General features: G+C 44.6%; 1 protein-coding gene across 2 annotated transcripts in view; it reads right to left on the bottom strand.

Moving 5' to 3' along the window:
• The window catches only part of LOC140210982 (semaphorin-3G-like), a 229,440-nt gene that overhangs the window by 8,266 nt on the left and 198,513 nt on the right, over nt 1-22,661 (bottom strand). For both annotated transcript variants that reach the window (XM_072280298.1, XM_072280299.1), the window contains exons 11-16: nt 20,196-20,427; nt 12,736-12,827; nt 9,444-9,485; nt 8,047-8,204; nt 6,490-6,557; nt 574-713 (exon numbers count right to left, since the gene is read on the bottom strand). In XM_072280298.1, coding sequence (XP_072136399.1) covers nt 574-713; nt 6,490-6,557; nt 8,047-8,204; nt 9,444-9,485; nt 12,736-12,827; nt 20,196-20,427 — 732 coding nt within the window. The remainder of the gene's footprint in view (nt 1-573; nt 714-6,489; nt 6,558-8,046; nt 8,205-9,443; nt 9,486-12,735; nt 12,828-20,195; nt 20,428-22,661) is intronic.

Genomic DNA, 22,661 nt, shown 5'->3' with positions numbered 1-22,661 from the left:
TGCTTAATGGTACTTGTCCATGGCATAGAAAAGGTTTGGGAATCCCTGCTTTAGACGGAGATGAGGAGGGGTTTGAAGGTGGTGAATCTGTGTAATTCATTTCCACAGATGGCTGTAGAGGCCAAGTCATTTGCTATATTTAAAGTGGAGTTTCTTGATTAGTAAGGACACCAGTGGTTACAGGAGAAGGCAGGAGAATGAAGTTGAGAGGGAAATAAATCAGTCATGAATAACTGCTGGAGCAGAATCAATAAGTTGGTTAGTCTAATTCTGCTCTTATGTCATGGTCTTCTTCAGCCCTTTACCTTTTCCATCCATCATCATCCAGCTTCTTACTGCAGCAACACCCCCCCCCCACCCACCTTCCCTTCACCTGATCTCACCTGCCTGCTTGTACTCCTTCCCCCTCCTCCCACCATCTTATTCTGGCTTCTTCCCCCTTCCTCTTCAGTCCTGATGAAGAGTCTCGGCCTGAGTCACCAACAGTTTATTCCTTTCCATAGCTGCTGTCTGACCTGCTGAGTTTCTCTGGCATTGTTCGTGTATGTTGGTGTGTTCCTGAACAGCACTCACCTCATCCTTCTGCAGATCCACAGCTCGCTGTATGAACCACTTGACAGTGGCCTGAAGAGATTTTGGAATACATTCAAGAAAGGTACTGTTGTGTTCGGTCCCATAAACCACCCTCTCCTCCACACTGTTAAATCCTTCCACTGTGAATAATCAAAAACAAGTGTTTTAGTGAGTAGTGCAAGTTCAAATATTGAGAATGACATTCAAATCACTAAGGACCAAAGTTTGTAAATAAGATTATGGTACATTGTGAAAACAAATAATCTATTTTCTTTTATGTCAATTGCTGTAATATATAATAAAGTGGTTATATATTTTTCTAGGTTATTATAATTTTTTTTGTGATAAGTACTTTGCCAGCATTTATTTAGTGTGGGTTTGTGGGGAGATGGAAGATGATAGCTCAGAGTCTAATAGGACCAAAACTGAGAAGGTTCAATGTTTCCATTCTGATTTCACTAGATAGGTTGAGGAATTAGTAGTTGGCAGAGATTCACAATGGTGGCAGTTTGATTAGCTTGGACTTCTAGGTACAGTATATCTACAGCCAGCTCTACAGTGAAGAACCAGAAGGTTATTTCGAGGGAAAAGCGACTTTCAAATCTCTAATTCTTTCGTTGCATACTGTGTTGTATGATGTAGGCGATCATGGTCGTTCTGCTCTTGGCAGATTTTTCTACAGAAGTAGTTCGTCATTGCCTTCTTCGGGACAAGACGGATGACCCCAGCCATTATCAATACTCTTCGGAGATTGTCAGTGGTCGCATAACCAGGACTTGTGATATGCACCAGCTGCTCAGGTCCATCACTTGCTGCCATGGCTTCACGTGACCCTGATCAGAGGGCTAAGCAGGTGCTACACCTTGTCCAAGGGTGACCTGCAGACTAGCGGAGGGAAGGAGAGGCGTATTTCTACATCACCACCCATTTAAGATGTCTGCTACTAAACAAATGGGCAATATTGACTGAATCAGGACTGAACTTCCTGAATGACAAAGTACAGTCATTACAGGGCACAAGGGATTAGAAAAATACTTCTATTACATAACCTTACATAATGAAAATTACAATTAGACCTCATTATATCCAAGCAACATCTAGATTGCATTTGTGAGATTGCTTTTGAAACAGAAAATGCCGATACTTATGGCTTTAGAGGATGTAAGATAGACCGGATAACAGTGGAGGAGGGGAAGCCTGTGACTGCTGTAGGGGTTGTTGGGTGGCTTAATTAAAAGGGCAGAGGAGGTCACATTCAAATCCTTCTATTTTTGGATCAGATTTTTCATTTATCCTTTCATTCTGTTTAACAGTCCCTTATTGAGAGGCTGGGAAAACGATCTGCTCCCAGACTTCTGCTGTCACTCAGCGTCTAAATGCCCCACAGGCAATTTCAGCCCTTCCCTAGTGCCCTGCGCCTTGTGTGTGAGGGAGCACCTGACAAAACAGTGCGGAGGCCCGCAACTGGTCACGAGAGCCTTAGACACTGGCCTATCATCTCCCTGACAGAAATCTTCTCTCGAAAGCAACAGACATAGGATTGTGTCTACGAACGAAAGAAAAGCTCCGTCAATACATTGCAATTTCTCTTTTAAAGATGGAGCATAGACCAGTACACCACAGTACAGGCCTTTTGACCCACGATGGTGTGCTAAACTTTTAACCTTCTCCAAGATCAACCTAACCCTAACCCTCCATCATAGCCCTCCATTTTTTTTTTCTTTTTACTGAGATACAGCACAGACTAGGCTCTTTCGGCCCCTCGAGAAACACCTCTCAGCAATCGCTGGATTTAACCCTAGTTTAATCACAGGACAATTTACAATGACCAATTAAGCTACCAATCAGTACGTCTTTGGACTGTGGGAGGAAACCAGAGCACCCGGAGGAAACCCACATGATCTTCTTTCATCCATGTGCCTTTCAAGAGTCCGTTAAATGTCCCTAATGTACCTGCCTCTACCACGACCCCAGCAGTGTGTTCCATGCACCCACCACTCTCTGTGTAAAAAGAAACAACTTCTAACATACCCCCCCCCCCCGATACTTTCCTCCAATCACCTTAAAATTATACTACTTCCATCCTGAGGACAGGTCTCAGGCTGTCCACTCTATCTATGCCTCATATCATCTTGTACACCTCTATCAAGTTACCGCTCATCCTCCTTCACTCCAAAGAGAATAGCCCTAGCTCGTGCAACCTATTGTCATAAGACATCCTCTCTACTTCAAGCAGCAGTTATCTTTTATTCAGAGACACAGCGCAATAGCAGGCCCTTCCAGCTCAACAAGCCTGCACAGCCCAGTTACACCCGCATAGGCATCTGTTAGTTTTGTAAGACCACGGATTTGCACCTTGGGAGGTTTCCAGGGCGCAGGCCTGGGCAAGGTTGTACGGAAGACCAGCAGTTGCCCATACTGCAAATCTCTCCTTTCCACGCCACCGATGTTGTCCAAGGGAACATTAGGACCCATACAGCTTGGCATTAGTGTTGTCGCAGAGCAATGTGTGGTTAAGTGCCTTGCTCAAGGACACAACACGCTGCCTCAACCAAGGCTCGAACTAGCAACCTTCAGATCACTAGGCGAGCACCTTAACCACCTGGCCGCACGCCAACACTTAGCAGTCTAATAGCTTGTAGAAAGAAGCTGCCCCACAGCCTGTTGGTCTTGACTTTAACACTGTGGTACCATTTCCCAAACAAAAGCAGCTGAAACAGTTTATGGTTGGGGTGACTGGTGTCCCCAATGATCTTCCAGGCCTTCTTTCTGTACCTGGTGCTATAAATGTCCTCAAAGGAGGGAAGTTCACATCCACAGATACGCTGGACTATCTGTACCACTCTCTGCAGTGCCCAGCGATCAAGGTTGGTGCAGTTCCCATACCATGCGGTGATACAGCCAGGCAGTATGCTCTCAATGGTGCCCCTGTAGAAGGTCTTGAGGATTTGGAGGCCCATGCCGGACTTCTTCAGTCGCCTGAGCTGGAAGCGTCGTTGTTGTCCTTTTTTTGCCACAAAGCTGGTATGTACAGTCCAGGTGAGATCATCGGCGATGTGTATACTGAGGAACATGAAACCACTCACCCTCTCAACTGCAGACCCATTGATGTTGATCGGGCAGAGCCTGTCTCTGTTCCTCCTGTAATCCACAACCAGCTCTTTTGTTTTTTGGCTATTGAGGGAGAGGTTGTAAGATCAAGAATCCATCTTATTGTTCTAGTTTTATGATAGTGTGGTTGAAGTTGTCCTTGAGCTTGGTGCGACATGCTTTCAGACTTTTGTATCTCCTGCCTGATCAAAGAGGGGAGAAGAGAGAACGTCCAGGGAGCCTGGGGACTTTGATTATACTGGCTGCTTTATAGAGTCCATATTGCGGTGGGGGGGGGGGTGATTAGTTTCAGTGATGTGCTGAGCCGTGTCCACAATTCTCTTCTGTTTCTTGTGGTCAAGGGCAGACATTTACCATTCCAAGCCATTATGTATCCAGATTAAGATGCATCACTGTTACCAGCATGCCTGTCCATCAAGGACATATATACACAAAGGTGCTGGAAAAGGGCTAGTAACACCATGAAGGATCCCGTCCACCCTGCGCGTGGGCTATCTGGCCCACTCCCATCAGGGAGAAGATTATGTACCATCCACACCAGAACTACCAAACTCAAAACCAGTTACTTCCCAAAGCAGTAAGGCTGATCAACACCTCCACCCACTAACTCCACCACAACTTTATTATGTTCCCTCAGTCATCTTAGTACAACCTAGTATCACTTCATGGATATGCAATCAATTTATGTATGATATCTTATTTATATAGATGTATTGGTTTTTTTATTATTATTGTATTCTTAATCTTTTGTGTTTTTGTGTTCTTTACCTTTTGTGCAACAGATTTGGAGTAACAATTATTTTGTTCTCCTTTACACTTGTGGACAGGAAATTACATTAAACAATCCTTAAGACCATAAGACATAGGAGCAGAATTAGGCTATGCAGCCCAACGAGTCTGCCCCACCATTTCATCATGGCTGATCTATTTTACCTCTCAACCCTATTCTCCTGCCTTGTCCCCATAACCTTTGTTATAGTGCACAGTTAAAAATTGATATCCTGAGGAAGGGGAAGCATTGACGAGCTTTTTTGGCATGGTGCCTACCTGGTTGAACTGGGACGGGCTATTGGTGATGCTTACTCTGACAGCTTGAAGGTCTCAACCCTCTCAACATCAACACTCTTGATGCAGACCACCCTTTCCTTAAGTCAATGATGAGCCCTTTTGTTTTGCTAACATTGTGGGAAAGGTTGATGCCATAACACCATTTTCACCTATCACCTGCAACCTTGTACTTCTTCCTCCACTCCCCCACCTTCTTGTCCCAACTCTTCCCCTTCCTGTCCAGTCCTGATGAAGGGTCTTGGCCCAAAACATGACTGTTTACTCTTTTCCATAGATGCTGCCTGGCTTGCTGAGTTCCGCCAGCATTTTGTGTGTGTTGCTGTCACAACACCAAGTTATCAAGCCGCCTATCTCCTCAATGTAGTATATGGTGACGTACCGCATACGTACTTTCTCTACCTCCTTCCTGTAGTTTGACTCATCGTTATCTGCGATACGGCCCACTGCGGTGGTATCATTGGCAAATTTGCAGATGGAGTTATCTGGCCACACAGTCACGAGTGTAACAGGGAGAAGAGTAAGGGGATGTGTATACAAACAACAGGAATTCTGCAGATGCTGGAAATTCAAGCAACACACATCAAAGTTGCTGGTGAACGCAGCAGGCCAGGCAGCATCTGTAGGAAGAGGCGCAGTCGACGTTTCAGGCCGAGACCCTTCGTCAGGACTAACTGAAGGAAGAGTGAGTAAGGGATTTGAATTACTCACTCTTCCTTCAGTTAGTCCTGACGAAGGGTCTCGGCCTGAAACGTCGACTGCGCCTCTTCCTACAGATGCTGCCTGGCCTGCTGCGTTCACCAGCAACTTTGATGTGTGTTGGATGTGTATACAACCTTGTAGAGAAACAGTGCTGAGAGCAATTGTAGTGGAGGTGTTCTCCATCCTTACTGGTTGTGGTCTGTCGGTCAGGAGGTCAAAGACACAGTTTCAGAGGGAGGCGTTGACTCCCAGGGACAAGAGCTTGGTGATGGCATTGAAACATTGGATTTAACCTCATATTTCTGATACTTAGTCCTGTACAAGTCCAGTAATATAACCATTACAAAAGTCAAGGTAAATTCATTATCAAAGAATGTCACCATATACTACTTTGAGGTTCATTTTCTTGAAGACATTTACTGGAAAGTAAAGCAATGAAAGAATTCATGAAAAGCCATACAACACGATAAACCCCTGCCTATCCCCCCAGTCTTGCAAACCTCCCAGGTAGGGCTCAGCATAACCCTGTGCTAATCTGAGAATGTCACCCTGCTATACTGAAGGTGACAAGATGGTGAAATATGAGAGTCCATCATGTTTGAAAACTGTACATCAAACTGCTCTACACCTGACCTATGAGTCTGATCCTGACACGGGGGCATAAAACAGGAAAAGTCTCCATTTCCCATCGCAAACATCCTATATTTTGCTAAGCACTCTTGATTAAGAAGGAGAGATTCTTAAGCTGTTGGATGACAGGATTTAATGGGCAAATTAGAAGGTAACAGTGTGCGAACAATGCATGCAGCTTTGAACTTTGAAATTTCCAAACCAGCCAGTCAAGTTCAAGGGGATGAGGAGGCACTATGTGAGATTGCAACCACCATGACTGATTTATGGCTGTGTGAGTTATCTCATACAATATTTTGCCTTTAAATCACCACTGTTAGCTTTAAAAGACAGCTGCGTTTAGATATTCTGCCTAATATTGAAATTATCAGGCAGCTTCATCTGAATAGAAGGACAGATTTTCCTTACCACTTAAGTTCTGGTCCAGACACTGGTGAATGGGATTACCGTTCCAGATATCTTGTCTTCGGAAGCGTCTAAGTAGAGAGAAGAAAAGATGTGGTTTTCATCCAGTTTTATTAATCAATCCATAAGGTTTAAATATTTCTCCAGAATGCATGACTTTGCTTTGGTCATATCAATCAAAATTTTAGATTTAGATTTAGATTTAGGGGTTTTTGATTTAGAGATACAGCACGGTGACAGGTCCTCCTAGCCCATGAGCCTGTGCTGCACAGTTACACTCATGAGACCAATTAACCCTCTACGCTTTTGGAAATTGGGAGGGAACTGGAGAATTCAGAAGAAACCCATGTGATCACAGGGAGAACTGTACACGCTTCTTACAGACTGCGACAGAGCAGAACCCGGATCACAGATGCCATCGCAGCTTTACGCTAACTGCTTTGCCACTGTGACGACCACTTGTGGTATAAATGCAGAGGTGAGCAACGCATTGGCTGCATTGACGGGCACTGCATATCGGTCACTGAGTTGGAGCAAACGCGGTCTGCTGGAGGAACTCAGCAGCCACAGGAGCATTAGTGGAAGGAACAGAATTGCCGACATTTTGGGCTGAAACCCTGCATCAGCCCCCATTAGGGTTTCAACCCAGAACATCGACAATTCCTTTCCTCCTGCAGATGCTGCTCGGCCCACTGTTCCTCCAGATTCCAGGGTCTTCATTTCTCCTGCACCTCATTTAATCCATATCCTCGGGTACTCATGCATCCATGGCTTTCGGGCTCCGAGAGTCAACGTGGCAACACAAAATCCCAAAAGCCATTGATGTATGTTTTATACAGATTTACCATATCCTCTTCCCTGCACCTACGTGCATAAAGGTCCAGGTCCCAGATGCTCTGTAACCATTTAAAAATACAAGAACAGTTACCCCAAGGTTTAGTTTTAATTCATGTACCTTCTTTTAAACTAGAATCATTAAAGCCAGAGGGCATAGGTCAAAGGTGATAAGAGGAAGATTTAAAGGGGACCCGAACTTTTCCTCACAGAGGATAGGGTACATACAGAATAAGCAGCCACAGCAAGTGGTAGAGATGGCTACAGATTACGTTTAATGTATATGCACTGCCACTTCATTAGTTACTTCCTGTACCTAATAAAGTGGCCACAAAGCACAGGTTCATAGACTTCTGCATATATATATATGAAGTTAAATTAAATAAGTAGTGCAAAAAAGTAGTAAGGTAGTGTTCATGGGTTCAATGTCCATTCAAAAACTGGATGGTAGAGGGACAGAGGGAAAGAAGTTGTTCCTGAATCGTTGACTATGTATCTGTTCTACGTTCTAAAAGTTTCTGAAGTATTTCCATATCAATCTCCTTTGGAAACAGATCTAGTTAAAAAAAACTTTTTTCATGGATTAGCCCATCGAACATGTATGAACAAATGCTCACAATTGTATCATGAGCAAAATCCATGTATTGCATCCTCCCCAAATAGATGCGGTACATTCCAAAGGACAGTGGAAGGACTTCAGTTGTGACCTGGGGGCAGACAGGTTACCTCTTGGCAGCAGGCTGGTATCTGGTACACGAGCTCCCATCCCACGCACAGTAAGGGTCCCTGGCCAGGCAGCATTCGGCGCAGGCACTGCCGTATGTCTCACACTGATGTAGCTTCACTAGGGCCACTCCCATTCTTGAGGCAACATACAGCTGTTGCTGCAAAGAAGGAGAACAACAAGAATGTGTAGACAAGCAACATGGATGAAGATTCACCAGATATTGACTGAAGGAGAGATTGGATAGGTGGACCTTTGCTCACACAAGGCAGGATCTCCTGCTGGCTACCCATTTCAATTCAGCTTCCCATTCCTATTCTGACATGTCTGTCCATGGCTTCTACTGCCATGATGAGGCCAAACTCAGGTTGGAGGAGCAGTACCTCATATTTCATCTTCATAGCCTCCAATAATTTCTCCCTCTCCCCCTTCACTCTTTATCCTTTCTCCATTCTGGTTACCCCTTCTGTTCTCCTCACCTGCCCATTATCTCCCTCTGGTTCCCCTCCTCCTTCCTTTCTTCTGTGGCCCACTATCCTCTTCTAGTAGATCCCTTCTTTTTCAGCCCTTTACCTCTTCCACCTATCCCCTCCCAGTTTCTTCATCCCTCCCTCTTCCACTCATCCACCCTCACCCTTATCTGGTGTCACCTCTCACCTGCCAGCTTGCATTTCTTCCCCTCCTTCACTTTCTTATTCTAGCACATTCCCCTTTCCTCTCCAGTCCTGATGAAGGGTCTCAGTCTGAAGTGGCAACTGTTTATCCCCCTCCATATATATGGCTTGACTTTTTGAGTTCCTCCAGCATTTGTGTGAGTTGCTCAAGATTTCCAGCATCCTCAGAACTGCTTGTGTTAGAGGGACTGAACTTGTTTTCCTTGGAGCAGAGGAAGCTCAAAGGAACCTGATAGAGAGGTCTACAAAATTATAAAACCCTTAGATAGGGTACAGCTTAAGGAAATTTTCCCCATGGTAGAGATGGGCACAGGTTTAAAGTGAGGAGTGATTATAGGGGATCTGAGGAAGAGTTTTCTTCAACTAGAGGGTGATTATGAACTAGAAAACACTGCTTGAGAAGGTGGTGGAAGAAGAGAACCCACAACAGTTCATAAACATCTATGTAACCAACAAGGCATAGTAGGCTATAAAACAAGTGTTAGTAAGTGGAAATAGCAGAGTCAGGTGTCTGAGGGTCAGTATAGATATGGTGGGCTGAAGGGCTTGCTTTTATCTAAATTATCTAAATCAGAGGTTCCCAATCTAGGGTCCATGGACCCCTTGCTTAATGGTACTGGTCCATGGCATAAGAAAAGTTTGGCACTCCTGATCTAAACCTTCTGTGGCTTAAGAGCAACCAAAGGACAGAAATGAAAGGCGGGCCAGGAAACTGAGGTACTCACCCGCTTCACAGAGATCTCCATTGCTGTGATGGGATTCGAAACCTGCCGATGTTAAAACAGAAGCTGTTAATGCACATAATTAACTCTCTTTTCTCGGGAGTACTCTTGAAATTGGTTTTACCTCAGGAAAAAGATTCGCAGATAAGAGTTAGCAGCTTCAAACTACTGGGCATTGAAATCTCAAATGGCCTGTTTGGGGCCCAGAACGTCATCAATTATGATGAAGATAATTCAACTTTCTTAGGTGAAAGTAGATTCAGCAGATTTGGCACATCACCAGATGCTCTAACAAACCTCTACAGATGCACTGCTGAAGGATCCTGACTCATTTGACAATTCCTATATGCATGAATACTGTCGAGGCTACAGAAACAGCCCATTCCATCATGGGCACAGCCCTCCCCTCTCCATTAACAACATCTACAGGAAGCACTACCTCAAGGAGGAGACATCAAACGATCAAGGCCCCTTCCCGCTGCTACCATCAGGCAGGAGATACAGAAGCCTGAAGTTCCACACCATCAGGTTGAGGGCCAGCAGATCTCTACACCCATTAGCTTCTTGAACTGATCCATGCAACCTTAATTCTTCCTTAATAACAGAATGCTACAAACTACTTCTTGCATTATGATAGACTTGTTTCTGATTGCATTTATTTTTACACTAATATTTTGCTTTGCACAGTCTTTATCTTGGTTGCCTGGTAATTTATGTATAATTTATGTTCCGTGTGTTCTGCCTGCCTGTGATGTTGGTGCAAACAAACTTTTCACTGTACCTTTGACCCTTCCCAGTGTCTGAGTCGATTCGGCACGTCACCTAACACTTTGACAACTTCGACAGATGCACAGTGGAGAGGATGCTAGCTGGTTGTATCACAGCCTGGTATGAAAAACACCAATGCCCAGAAACAGAGAAGTGATGGATACAGCCCAATTCATCACAGGTAAAGCCCTTCCCACCACTGAGTACATTTACATGGAGCACTGCCACAAGCAAGCAGCATTCATCTTCGAAATCTCCACCATCCAGACCATGCCCTCTTCTCGCTACTATCATCCAGTATGAGGTAAGAAGCTTTGGGCCCCACACCACCAGGTTCAGGAACAGTTCAACCATCAGGCTCTCAAACTGGTGTGGATAACTTCATTCACCTCTACTCTGAACTGATTCTATGACCTACGGACTCACTTTCAAGGACTCTTTACAATTCATATTCTCAGTATTATTTTTACCTTGCATATTGGTTGTTTGTCAGACTTTGACTGTTTACGTATAGCTTTGGTAAATTCTCTCATTTTTCCTATAAATACTTGTGAGAAAATGAATCTCAAGGAAGTATTTGGTAACATGTACTGTATGTACTTTGATAATAAATTTACTTTGAACTTCGAGTTCAAGATGAGGCAGAGTGAAGTTAAGATGGTGCTAAACGGCCACTCCTTTGCTTGCATCTTCGGAAACAGCTCTACTTCCATCTTTAATATCTTTATTTTTCCCTTTCAGGGTTCTTTTGAAGACCCTGACCTGGAGTTACACGCTGACTTCGGCTCTTTGCGGGAATGGGACCCATTCTCGGGGTTTCAGGACTGGCTGTTGTTCGGCACGTCAAGGGTTCGGCCTGAGACTCCGGCCTGGATTTGGAAGCCTAATATCTCGGGGTTCTGGAGACGGACGGATCGAGGGTCGGTGTCATGGCAGAAGACCTGTGTGTCATTGGGGGAGTTGGAAAATCTACTGCCGTGTGCCCGAAGACGCAGGATCTTTGCGGTCTTTAGGAACAGAGCTCGGAAAAAACGAGGTAACGGACTTTTAACATCGTAAACCAGCAAGTTGTTTGTTATGTCTCCCCTCTTGCTGGGAAAAGTGGAGACACCTCCTTCTCCTGTATTAGGGAGTGAGAGAACCTGTGATATGTCGAATGCCGGGTGAAACGTGAAGTCTTTGGAGTCTGTGTCTTTGCTATTGCTTTGCTCACGCTTAAGTGCTTGGTGATGGCGCCGATGCTTTTTTTTGCCGGTGGGGGGGGGGGATTGTTGCTCGCTGCCGCTTACGCACTGGAGGGAGGGGAGCTGGGGGGGACTTTGGGGTTTTTACATTTAACTGTCGTTCATTCTTTGGGGCACTTCTCTGTTTTCGTGGATGTTTGCGAAGAAAAAGCATTTCAGGACGTATATTGTATACATTTCTCTGACACTGAACGGGACCTTTGAGCCTTTGAGTTTGCCACATAAGGAGAGATTGAACAGAGTGGCCCATCCTCTCTTCAGGTTAGAATAACAAGAGGTAATCTCGATGAGAGATATAAGATTCTCATAGAGCCTGAAAAAGTAGATGTGAAAATGATGATCCCTCTGGCTGTGGTATATACAGTACTGTCAGTACTATGCAGAAATCTTAGGCACACATATCAAGTTAAGTCACTTTTTATTGTCATTTTGACCATAACTGCTGGTGCAGTACACAGTAAAAACGTGACAACGTTTATCAGGACCTATAAAGGTAGGGTGCCTAAGACTTTTGCACAATACTATACTGCTGCTGCAGCTGTAGAAGAAACATATGTGAGTGAGGATAAGCCTGATTCTGATATGTGTCTCTATTGTGAACGGAGGTGTGCGAAGGGGACAGGGAGAGGGGAATTGTGTTTTGGAAAGGGGGAAGGGATAGGCAAAGGAGTGGGAAGCACCTCAAAGACATTCTGTAATGATCAATAAACCAATTGTTTGGAATCAAATGACCTTGCCTGGTGTCTCAGGCCCGGCTGCATCTTCTGCCGCCCCATGCCACCAGCTCGCCTTCTGTGCCACCTGACCTACACCCCCCCCGTAGCACTCCACCCTCACTATTCCCAAAAAACTTTGCTTCAGCCAGAAGGGGGAATAAAGCTTCTGCCAGCTCTCCACTCCAGACTGACAAATACAGAACTGTGCAAAAGCTTTAGATACCCTAGCTATATAGAGTACGTGCCTAAGACTTTTGCACAGTACTGCAGAACCAGACAGCATCATCTCACAATGAAGGGATCAGCCATTCAGCATCAAGGTAAAATGTTTTTTTCACGCAGAAAGTGAATAATCCTTGGAATTCTTTGAGCAAAAGGCCTCTCGACGGGAGACTGATAGATTTCTAAATACTGAGGGGAATCGAGGGGTGTGAAGTTAAAGCAGGAAAGTGGGCCAAGGTTGAAAACCACCTATGCTCTTATTGGATAGGGAGCAGGAACATCTGTCCAAATAATTATTTCTGCTTCTATTTGTATATTATTATGATCTAATAATAATATGAATACCTTGAACACCTGGAGTTCCTCCAGAATCACCTCCTCACTCTGAACAGCATTCCCCTTCCGCAGGGCGATTGTCTTCAGTACCATTCCAGTATCTGCAGGGGAAGAGAACACCAGCTCCATTGACACAGCTCCCTAGCAAATGCAACTTAGTTACAAAGTGAAACAGAGAAATATGCACTATCACACACAAAATGCTGGAGGAACTTAGCAGGTCAGGCAGAGGACCTTTAATCAGGATTGGAAAGGAAGGGGGAAAGAAGCCAGAATAAGAAGGTAGGGGAGGGGAGGCAAAGGTGTGCGAAGTAAAAGGAGATATTGTGAAGCCAGGAGAGGGGAAAGTTAGGTGGATGGAGGAGGGGGAGGGTGGATGAAGGGAGAAGTACGGAGATGATAGGTGGAAAAGGTAAATGGTTGAAGAAGATGTCTGATAGGACAGAAGAATGGATCATGGGAGAAAGGGAAGGAGGAGAGCATGATAGGCAGGTGAAGAGAAGGGGGTAAGACAGGAGCCAGTATGGAGAATGGAAAAGGAGAAAAAGGGAAAGTGGGAGATTGGAGAAATTATGCCATCGGCTCGGAGGCTACCCAAACGGAATATCACTTTTTCAGTTCTCACACCCTGATATTCTGCTGTTTCTTGGTCTCCTGAATTCCTCCCCATCTCTGTTCTAAAGGGACATCCTTATATTCTGAGGTTGTGTCCTCTGTTCCTGGAATCTCCCACATCCTCTCCATGTCCACTCTATCTAGTCCTTACAATATTCGGACCCTATATAATCTGGTAGGGTGGTGGGATGGAGATACGTCTCTACCAAAGGAGGTGTAAGGCACTCCTTCCCTCCACTGTTCTGCAGGTCACCCTTGTGCAAGGTGTTGCACTTATAAGAGGAAATCAGAGCGCTTGGAGGAAACCCATGAGGTCACAATAGTTGCCACAATATAACAAATTTCATGACTACAGTACGGCAGTGATAATAAACCTGATTCTGATTATGAACTGGAAGTTGGCCATGAGGATCAGCTTTATTTGCCCTAAACTGTGCATTTACATGTATTAGGAACTTGCTGTAGTGTGTCGGTCAGGGTGTGATATGAAACAAAAAAAAACATTCAGCAATCATAAAGAAACCTCCACACAAAATTCTGAAAGAAATCAGAAGGTCAGGCAGCATCTATGGAAGTAAACAAACAGTCAACATTTCAGGCAGAAACCCTTCTTCAGGACTGAGAAGGAAAGAGAAGACACCAGACTAAAAAGATGGGGGGAGGGGAATGAGGCTAGCTCGAAGGTGATAGGTGAAGCCAGGTGGGTGGAAAAGGTCAAGGGCTGGAGAAGAAGGAATCTGATTGGAGGGGAGAGCAGACCATAGGAGAAAGGGAAGGGGGTAGTAATGGGCAATTGAGAAGAGGTAAAATGTCAGAGTGGGGAATAGAGGAAGGGGGAGGTGGAAATTTTTTTTTACCGGAAGGAGAAATCAATATTCATGCCATCAGTATGGTGGTTATTAGACAGAAACCCGATTTTTTTCTGCTGAATGTCTAAAGGATACCAAGAAGACAAATAACCAACACACACAGCCACTGTACAGTATTTATAAAATGCAGAGGCAGATATATTTATACAAGAACTTTGGAAGCAAGTAAATCCTGAATAGATTTTGCTGTTAGCTTACTGAACCATCAGCAGTGGGGTCACGCCGAGCAGTAGTCTTGTTCTCTTACAGCAATCCTTAGTTTGTTCACTTTGACATTTCTGGAGCTAAGAAATGACATTCCTTCACTGTGTATTAACAAAGAGCCCTCAGTGAAACCCTTAGTCAAGAGACGGCATTGGCAGAACTAAGAAGGCTCAGGCTCTTACTAATCTCAATGGAGGATGCCCTGAAGCAATACTGGACCAGGTTGAATATCCCGCCAAGAGCTCGGGAGGGGGCGGGGGGGGGGGCATGTTGTTGGGTTGTAAGAAGGTAGGCTGCTGCACACAGCAACCACAATTTGCCGACCCAATACAGCTGGTGACAAGGGATGCCGTTTGGATGACCTTGGAAAATGATCCCACAAATGTCAAAGTTTAATGAAAAAGCAAACGCGGACAAGAGGCTTATGGAATTAAATTGTCCATTGATAGAATCTGAAAGTCTGTTCTCTGGTCAATAAACAAGCCACGAGCTTGTGTGAGGAAAAATGGACTCAAAGGAATTGAACCAGATTTAACTGAGTGAAGACTTATTCTCCCTTAAATTAGTCAGAGCATTAAAAACGTGGGTAATAACGATAATGGGCAATACCAGCCTCTCACACAGTACTAGCTCTTCTTTCAGTGAGTCCTGACGAAGGGTCTCGGCCCGAAACGTCGACTGTACCTCTTCCTAGAGATGCTGCCTGGCCTGCTGCATTCACCAGCAACTTTGATGTGTGTTGCTGCTTATATTTTCTTGGGAGAGCTGATTGTGCAAAGAGGAATACTGGTCCGGGAAACCTCAACTACTCTTTATACTATTTATACCTGCCTTTGTATACCTTCGTTTGCCATATACTCTGAAAGAGAAAGCCTCTGGCAGTACGTTTTGTCCTCACTGTAGCTCAGGTTAACGTGGTCGAAGCCTGGGCTTCCACCTGAAGCTCCCAATTCAGAACTGAGAGTTACACCCACCCCACCATGGATGATACGATGCACAAACAGGTTACTAGGCAAGCCTACAGATGCTTATAGCTGAAACCCAACAATGCACAGTGCTATTAAAAGAAATAAAAAACACAGAATACTTTCTAAATAGAGAGAAAATTCAAAAATCTGAGGTGCAAAGGAACTTGGAAGTCCTCATACAGTATTTCTTAAAGGTTAATTTGCAGATTGAGAGGAAAGCAAGCATGACATTAGCATTCTTTTCAAGAAGACTAGAATATAAAAGCAAGATTGTAATGTTGAGGCTGTTTAAGGCACTGGTGAGGCCTCACTTGGAGTATTTTGAGCAGTTTTGGCCTCATCTAACAAAGGATCTGCTGACATTGGAGAGGGTTCAAAGGAGGTTCACAAAAATGATTCCGGGACTGAAAGGCTTATCAAATGAGTGCTTGATGGCTCTGGGCCTGTACTCACTGGAATCCAGAAGAATGGGGGGGGATCTCATTCAAACCTATCGAATAGTGAAAGGCCTTGATGGAGTGGATGTGGAGAGGATGTTTCCTATGGTGGGGCAGTCTAAGACCAGAGGGCACGGCCTCAGAATAGAGGGACGTCCATTTAGAACAAAGATGAGAATGAATTTCTTCAGTCAGAAAGTAGTGAATCTATGGAATTCATTGCCACTGGCAGCTGTGGTGGCCGAGTCATTGTGTATAATTAAGGCAGAGGTTGATAGATTCTTGATTAGTCAGGGCATGACGAGATATGGGGAGAAGGCAGGAGCTTGGGGCTGAGAGGGAAATGGATCAGCCATGGTGAAATGGTGGAGCAGACTCAATGGGCCAAATGGCCTGATTCTGTTCCTTATGGTCTTTATAGATATATAAATGCATAGTTTGGGGTTAGACAGGCATCAAACAGACATAATGCAGTCATACACGCCATGTATAACACCCGTATATACTCCGCTTAAATGCACCACCCATAGACACATTGCCCTGACTCACCAAGCACACTCTGTATCAAACAAGACACCATTCCATACAGTCCCATACAGCAGAAACTTCATGTCTATGGTTCAAAATTTGGGGCAGAGGTTCCATTTGGGAGGGGAACCATTTATAGTGAACCTGAGGGATACCTTCAAGATTCAAGACTTAATCTTGAATCTTGAACATTTAAAAGGGAATCTGAGGGGCAACTTCTACCACACAGAGGGCGGTGAGTATATAGAACGAGCTGCCAGACGAAGTGGTTGAGGCAGGTACAGCTGTATCATTAGGATAGGTATAGGGAAGGGTAGGGCTGAGAGATACAAGTCAAATGCAGCACTAATTAGGTGGGCTCTCTGGTCAGCATGGGCTGGTTAGATTGAAAGGCCTGTGTCCATATTATATCAACGGAACTGTAGTGGAGCGTGTATCAAGCTTCAAGTTCCTTGGTGTCCGCATTTCCGAGGATCTCACCTGGTCCCTGAACTCCTCCATCCTGATCAAAAAGGCGCAGCAGCGCCTTCATTTCTTGCGGAGCATCAAGAAAGCTCATCTCTGTCCCAGGATACTGACGGACTTTTACCGCTGTACCATTGAGAGCATACTCACCAACTGCATCTCAGTGTGGTATGGAAATTGCCCCGTATCAGACCGCAAAGCACTCCACCGTGTGGTGAAAACTGCCCAGCGGATTATCAGCACCCAATTGCCCACCATTGAGAACATCTACCATAAACGCTGCCTGGAAGGGCGAAAAGTATTACCAGGGATGCATCTCACCCTAACCATGGACTTTTTACTCTCCTCCCATCCTGTAGGCACTACAGGAGCCTCCGCTCCCGCACCAGCAGGCACAGGAAGAGCTTCTTCCCTGAGGCTGTGACACTGCTGAACCTCTCATCACAGCGCTAAGCAGTATTGCACCTGTATTGTACTGTCTCAGTACTTTTATATTTGTGTGCTGTAGCACTTTTTTATTCGCAGTTATTTTGTAAATAACACTATTCTTTGCATTCTGGTCAGATGCTAACTGCATTTCATTGGTTTTGTATCTGTACTCGGCACAATGACAATAAAATAGAATCTAATCTAATAGTGCTCCAAAACTCTAAAAATGAATGCTTGGGACAGAACCACACACAATTAAAAAAGAACCCATTCTGCATAACGTTACACACAATCAAAGAGCCCCATACTGTTTAACCCTTGTGTATGCAGTTCAAATGTGAGCGTTGCCACACTGCAGAGTTCCTGTGTGTGACTGTTGTCCGAACCTGCTTAAGTATAACCCAAGTATTATGAATTCTTCATTATCTTTCTGCCGTTTCTAATAACTTATGTAATGAAATACTGATCCAGAAATCCACACAAGAAGAGGTAAAGGAGTTTTTAATTAAATTGGGTGTGATGGTAAGTAAAGATGCTGAAATTTTACCTCAGAGTTCAGCACGGGGTCCCAGCAGAGTTGTAGTTCAGGAGCAGTGGGTTAAATACAACATGACTCTCCCACAAACTGGCTCTGAACCGAGGAATTCTGGTTTAACTGAACCAATATGACATTCTGTCTGTTGGTTTAGCCCACAGACCTGGAAACAGCAGGGAAGGATCCCCTAGTTTAGGAGTTAATAACTAATTTTCCACATGGGCTCTAAAGATTAAAGATAAAGATTAGATTTATTTTGTCATGTGTACATCGAAACATTGGAACGTGCAGTGAAATGTGTCGTGTGCATCAAATCCAGTCAGTGAGGACTGTGCTGGGCAGCCCACAAGTATCACTATGGTTCTGGCACCAGATAGCATGCCTGCAACTCACTAACCCCAATCGTACATCGTTGAATTGTTAGAAGAAACCACAGCACCTGGAGGAAAACCACACAGTCACAGAGAGAATGTACAAACCCCTTACAGGCAGAGGCAGAAATTGAACCCCAAGCGGTGATCACTGGAGCTGTTTTGTCGAGTCAATAACTGAGCCATATGAAATCACACAGTCCAAAATTCCAGAGAAACAGGACTGTAACTGCTTTGCTGATAAGGACCAAGTACAGTCAATGGGACTAGCTCCAGTAGGTCCCTTTGTCCAGGAGGCCTGTTTCTGTGCTGTGTAAGTCTATGTCATTCAAAACCACCTAAAGGCACTGCACACTGAGATGTCGTCTCTAATGCAGCTAGCTAATTGCATCTGCAAAGACCTCATAGCAGGCAGTGACACTGGACAAACATTGGGCTCATTTCATCAGGTCTTGCTTGAGGGATAAATATAGGAAGACATTCTTCAGATAATGCTGCAAAGCTTCCACCTTTTTCCCAGGGCAGATATGGCCAATATGAGGGGACATCGCTTAAAGGTGATTAGAGGAAAGTAATGTGGAACAACATTTAAACTCAAGAATTTGGAAAACACTGCCTGCAAATGTGTTGAGGGCAGGTTTCATTTTGGCCTTTAAGAGGGAATTGGATAGCTATCTGTTGAGGAAAAAATTGCAAGACTGTGGAGAAATGACTGGTGGATAGAATAAATGAGTTGCTAGCTTGAAGAGCTTGCCATGGATGTAATGAGACAAATGTCCTCCTTCCATGGTACAATGGTTCTTTAAAAATGGCATTGATCACTTGGTAGAATGGACTTATACAGAGCATAGGACAGTACACCTCCAAGAGGACCACAACCCTGTCATTGAGTTTGGAGGCTTGCATTCCTCAATGACCCAGAGAGCTGGAGTCAGGTCTTTATGCTTTGGATCTTGGTAGGGTCACCCATGACAAACAGGTCAATGGGTAGAGGACAGACTAAGAGTGGTCCACCGGTTCTCCAAGATCAGGGGTTCAGCTCACGGCGAACAACCCTGACTGGAAAAACTAAATTGTTATGGAAACAGCAATGAAGAGTCCTTCTACATCTGAGTGCGATGGTATTCCTGAGTCTCCAACCGGAACTTGCATAATTGACAGTAGTTAAAACTGACAGGAAGCTACTGACGTGATGAAGGAAACCCTGCATGTCGCCAGAGTTGGGGAACTTTCATTGCTGCCCTAAATGCCAGTGGCTTAATGGGCAGTAAGTAAGTAAGAGCGATACAGCAGAGGATAATGCTGTATATTATAGTGCCTATAATATCGGCACTAAATCTTTTCTGCCTGTACATAGTCCATATCACTCCATTCCCTGTATATTCTTGTGTCTATTTAAAAGCCTCGTAAATGTCATCCTCACATCAGCTTTCTCAAGCAGTTTTATTTTTACCATTCTCTCTGTAAAAATTATCTATACCACTCATCTCCTTTAAGCTCCTCTCCCGCACACCTTAAATTTATGTCCTCCAGTATGTGACATTTCTGTACTGGGGAATAGATTCTGATGGGCTGCCCTCCCTTGTTTAGTGAGGTGGAAATACATCTCTACCAAAGGAAGTGTAAGTCATTCCTTCCCTCTGCCGGCCTGCAGGTCACCCTTGGGCAAGGTGTAGCACCTGCTTATCCCCCCGATCAGGGTCATGTGAAACCATGAGACCAGGTGGTGGATGATCGTATGATCAGCTGGTGCATATTACAAGTCCTGGTTATGTGACCACTGATGCCAGAAAGACAATCTCCAAAGAATATTGCTAATGGCTGGGGTCACCTGTCTTGGAAGAAGGCAATGGCAAACCAATTCTGTACAAAGCTTAGCTAGGAACAACTATGGTCATGGACCCTCTCTTAACTTGATAAACTTCTATCAGCCTCCAATGCTCCAGAGAAAATAATCCAAGTTAGTCCAATTTCTCCTTCATTTTAATCCCATGCAGTTTGAACTACCATGACTAATCAAACCCCGACCCAAGCAGTATGTAACATACCTGTCCCGATGAACATGACGTCATACTGTCCATCTTCTGCCTCTACCCGGTCCACGACAATCTGGGTCATCTTGAACTGGACGTTGGTTTTGATGAGCACAGGGTGCTGGTTTATTGGGTATACAGCATGGAACATCAGTGGGTGACTGCGGGCGAAGTGCAGGACATCATCTGGATAGTCCTTGGTGCTGGTGTATCGGCGACTGGGCTGCGTGGTGATCTTGCTGGGGCACTGTTGAAGGACAGAGGACAACGACAGTGAAAGGAGAGGTTGTTGTAAAATCCACAGACAGCAAAATGCAAAAGAAATGTATTATAGGGGTGTGTTTGTTGGTGGCTTAAGCTGCTGACAACTGCTCGTGAGACCTGGACTAATTCAGATACGATTTCAAATATGACCGGATTCTTAGCTGTGTGGAGGAACAGAGGAATCTTGGGTTCCATGTCCATAGATTGCATAAAAGTTGATTGGGTTGTTAAGTCCTGATGAAGGGTCTCGGCCCAAAATGTCGACTGTACCTCTTCCTAGAGATGCTGCCTGGCCTGCTGCGTTCACCAGCAACTTTTATGTATGTTGCAACAGATTTAACTATCACTCCCATCTGGGCATTCTCTCTTGCCCCTCTGTCCATCAGGCAGAAGTACAAAAGATAGAAAACACAGATCACCAGGCTCAAGAGCAGCTTCTATCCCATTGTTATAGACTATTAAGTGACCTCTTGTATGATCAAGAACACTTGACCTTACAATCAACCTTGTCGTGGTCTTTCCTCGTTTTTGTCCACTTGCACCACACTTTGCTACTGTAACTAACACTATATTCTGCATATCTGCGTTCAAGCAGATGGACCTCATGGTCAGCTCAAACCTCCACTGCTTTGCGGCTATACCCATTCATGGGGAAGGCTTCAGCAGTAAACCTCAAGGAGAAGCCCGGAGCTGGAGCCCCTAAGGCAGTCCTACTTTGAGATCCACACTGACTGACAACTCTTACTATGCCACTGGTGCCAAACTGTCTGAGTCTCTGCCGTTCCTTTGGAATCATCAGCTGTGTGGAGAGGTGGAGCCTGCTGCATGGGCATCAGCTTGCTCTCCGTATCATACTGCCCCGGCTTGCGTATCACATAGACAGTAGGACACTACATCCATGGTTGACCCCCAAACAACGGAGGGCCTCATATTCTGCATTCTCTTGTAATGATTTGCTGGAAATACCCAGTAGACCGCTCAGCATCTGCATTCTGTATTCTCTTTGGCTTCCCATTTGCATTGACTTAATATATTTAAGTTTTGAAATGATCTATCTGGATGGCATGCAAATCGAAGTTTTACTGTATCTTGGTACCTGTGACAATAGTAGATGATTACAATGACTACTTCCATTAAACCAACACATGCAGAGATATTCAGGTTATTTGGTACACTTGAAAATATTAAAACAAGTTCTTGAAAACTGAAGTTTATTGCCTAATTTTGTAAAGAACTGGATGAATATCAGATCGTGCAACTCATGGGAATAGGTTTAAGATGGCGTTGGTGAATCTCAGCGATTTCTGGCTAATGGCCAATGAAACAAAGAAAACAAACAAATATTTTGTTAATCACTCCTTTTTTTGGTAAGCGATCATGGCAAACAATAGCCTGTAATTTCCCTTTGGACTTGGAGGCAATTCAATGTGGCAGAACCGAGGCGAGGCGAGGCGAGGCGAGGCGAGGCGAGGCGAGGCAGTAGCCCGTCACTAAGAGCGAGGAAGACCCAAGGTTTAATCAACTTAAGTGCTGGGCCAAATTGAAAAGGTCGGGTACAGGCCTAATCGAGGAGCGGGGTCCAAGCCCCAGGTCGTATCAAAGTGACTGAACCAGATGTTTGGATGACGATTTAGACACCGGGCCAGATTAAAAAGGTCAGGGTGTTGGGGCCCGAGGTGAGGGATGGGCCGGTTCAGCTCGATGCTCCACTCCACACTGACCTAAGGGTCTGGGGATGTACTCCCTGTGGACTTCAATTTAGAACATTATTTGCTTGTGTTTATTGTTTACGCGATTTCTCTTTTCACTCTATGCATATTGGGTGTTTGATGGTCATTTTTAAAAGGTTCTTTTGGGTTTCTTTGTTTTGTGACTCCCTGTAAGAAGACGAATCACAAGGCTGTATAATGTATATGTACTTTGTTAATCAAATCAAATCAAGTTTAATTATTATTCAAACCATACATAGATGCAGCTCAATGTGACAGCGTTCCTCTGGGGCCAAGATGCAAAATATTCAAAATAGCAAGCAAACATTCAAAAATAGTGAGTAACATAGTTCAAAATAGCGAGTAAGAAGCATATTCACTCGAAAAAAAAATGCAGGGTCCAGGATCCTGAGCAACAATGTCCGGTAATCGAAGGTACAGTCTCCCTGCAGTGTACAGACGTTCCCAGTTCAGCTTGTCATTCCACCATTCGAACATGGGAGGGCCA

Source organism: Mobula birostris, chromosome 16 (assembly GCF_030028105.1).
Source record: "Mobula birostris isolate sMobBir1 chromosome 16, sMobBir1.hap1, whole genome shotgun sequence".
In the NCBI taxonomy this organism is placed as follows: domain Eukaryota; kingdom Metazoa; phylum Chordata; class Chondrichthyes; order Myliobatiformes; family Myliobatidae; genus Mobula; species Mobula birostris.
The sequence above is the reverse complement of the archived record's forward strand: the minus strand, read 5'-3'. Positions and strand labels throughout refer to the sequence as shown.